At 38.0% G+C, this 1,955-nt stretch overlaps 1 protein-coding gene across 1 annotated transcript; it reads left to right on the plus strand.

The window, feature by feature from the left end:
• Positions 1-713: 713 nt before the first annotated feature.
• On the plus strand, positions 714-1,667 carry LOC142470990 (olfactory receptor 10J4-like). Its single transcript, XM_075577792.1, has one exon. The coding sequence runs from the start codon at positions 714-716 to the stop codon at positions 1,665-1,667; it is 954 nt and encodes a 317-aa protein (XP_075433907.1).
• The last annotated feature ends 288 nt before the right edge of the window (positions 1,668-1,955 follow it).

The raw sequence follows: 1,955 nt of genomic DNA on the forward strand, positions 1-1,955 counted from the left end.
CATTAATGTACATTCTTTGGATGCTCCGCTGGCTTATTGATAGTGGATCCTCTTTATGATAATTAATGTGATGTTAGTTACTGATGAAGGGAAATCCGTCCTTTTCCCATCCTCTGCAAAACTTTTGTTAGAGATGTAATTGGGGAGAGTTGAGAATCCTACTGGAGGTGAAGGTATTTTTATGCAGCACAAACCATATATGCAGAGATACTATACTACAGCATGCAAGAAAGAATACAGGGATAATAGTGCAAGTAGGGATACATTAAGTGCATGATACATACAGTACAAGGTAATATTTAGTGGCTACAAGTCTATACTTCGAAGAGTTGACTCAGTGGCTATTACTCTTTAGAGAATAAATCTTGATGTGCGAGTCTTAGTTATATTAATGCGCTACGGAAATGAATCAGTGTAAAGGTGACTTTATAGACTGGTCTTGAAGTTGGATTCCTAACCAGATTGTTTACATTTTCTCTTATCTTTTAAAGCAACATGTTTCCCATTTGTGTCTCTATCCTTAATCTGTTTATATGTTTGTATATAAAAGTTTACAAAATACAATATACAGTAGCATAGAGTACTTGCTGTACCATTAAAAGACCAGGGGCTTTAATGTCTTATTTTTGTACGAGTTTCACTAAACACTTTTTCCTTGCAGCACGAGAACTGATATTTAATCTGAAGATCTCCTTTTCCTCTAACATCCCACAATGCTCCGGGAGAATCAGACCACAGTTACAGAATTTCTGCTTCTGGGATTTCCAGCCGTTCGCAACTTCAAGATCTTACTCTTCTTTGTCTTCCTTCTGTTATACATTTTCACCTTAGCTGGAAATGTCCTGATCATTGTCTTGGTGTCAACCAGTCACCAGCTCCGTATGCCCATGTACTTCTTTCTCAGTCACCTGTCCCTGTCTGACATCTTGCTAACCACAGATATTGTGCCTAATATGCTATACATAATAATGGCAGAAGGGGGCATTATCTCTCTCGTTGGCTGCAACTCTCAATTTTTCCTCTTTACGGTCTCAGCAGGTGCTGAATGTTTCCTTCTTACAGTGATGTCTTATGACAGATACGTGGCCATCTGCAACCCATTGCGTTACTCTGCTATTATGGACTTTAAGCTTTGCTTCCAATTAGTTTTCGGGTCTTGGTTCTTAGGTTTTATGGCAGCAATATGTATGATTATTTTAATTTGTTCATTTCAGTTATGTAACCTCAATGTCATTGACCATTTCTTCTGTGATCTTACCCCTCTCTTAGAACATTTTTGCTCAGACAGATTCATTGTGGATACAGTAGTCCTTTTTTTAGCCATCTCTTTCTTTATTTTCCCATTCACCTTCATCATTGTGACTTATGTCTGTATCTCTCTCACCATCCTCAATATCTCCTCCACCACTGGGAGACAGAAAGCCTTCTCCACCTGCAGCTCTCACCTGGCTGTTGTATGCACATATTATGGGACACTGATTGCTAAATATGCGATCCCCTCCAAAGGACAGTCATTGACTGTAATGAAAATCAATTCACTTCTGTACACAGTCATCACACCGTTATTCAATCCCATCATCTATACTCTGAGGAACATGGAGATCCAGGCAGCCCTTTGGAAATGTATCGGTATAAGGCTGCAAACATATCTGAGTAGCATGAGATAAATTACAGTAGGTCTGTTGTATCGGACTGTGTTCAAAGCGGTAACAAAAATATAATTTATATAAGATACTGTAGATGCAGTAGGATTCTTTAGAAACTGTAATTTTCCAGTCACAGTATATTGACATTGGGAAATGTGCATCAATAAAGTTATGCGGATAACACATTCTTACACTGTATACACACAAAGCCCTAGCCTCATTGATCTTGGACACCTACTTCAATCTGATTTTCAACACTTGAATTACTGAATTTCACTAAACAAACTGGTTTTAATTAAAGAAAAATCT

Source organism: Ascaphus truei, chromosome 20 (genome assembly GCF_040206685.1).
Source record: "Ascaphus truei isolate aAscTru1 chromosome 20, aAscTru1.hap1, whole genome shotgun sequence".
Classification (NCBI taxonomy): domain Eukaryota; kingdom Metazoa; phylum Chordata; class Amphibia; order Anura; family Ascaphidae; genus Ascaphus; species Ascaphus truei.

Bases quoted from the DNA above. Each gene is read 5' to 3' on its own strand.
- LOC142470990 (XM_075577792.1), top strand. From the start codon at position 714: ATGCTCCGGGAGAATCAGACCACAGTTACAGAATTTCTGCTTCTGGGA.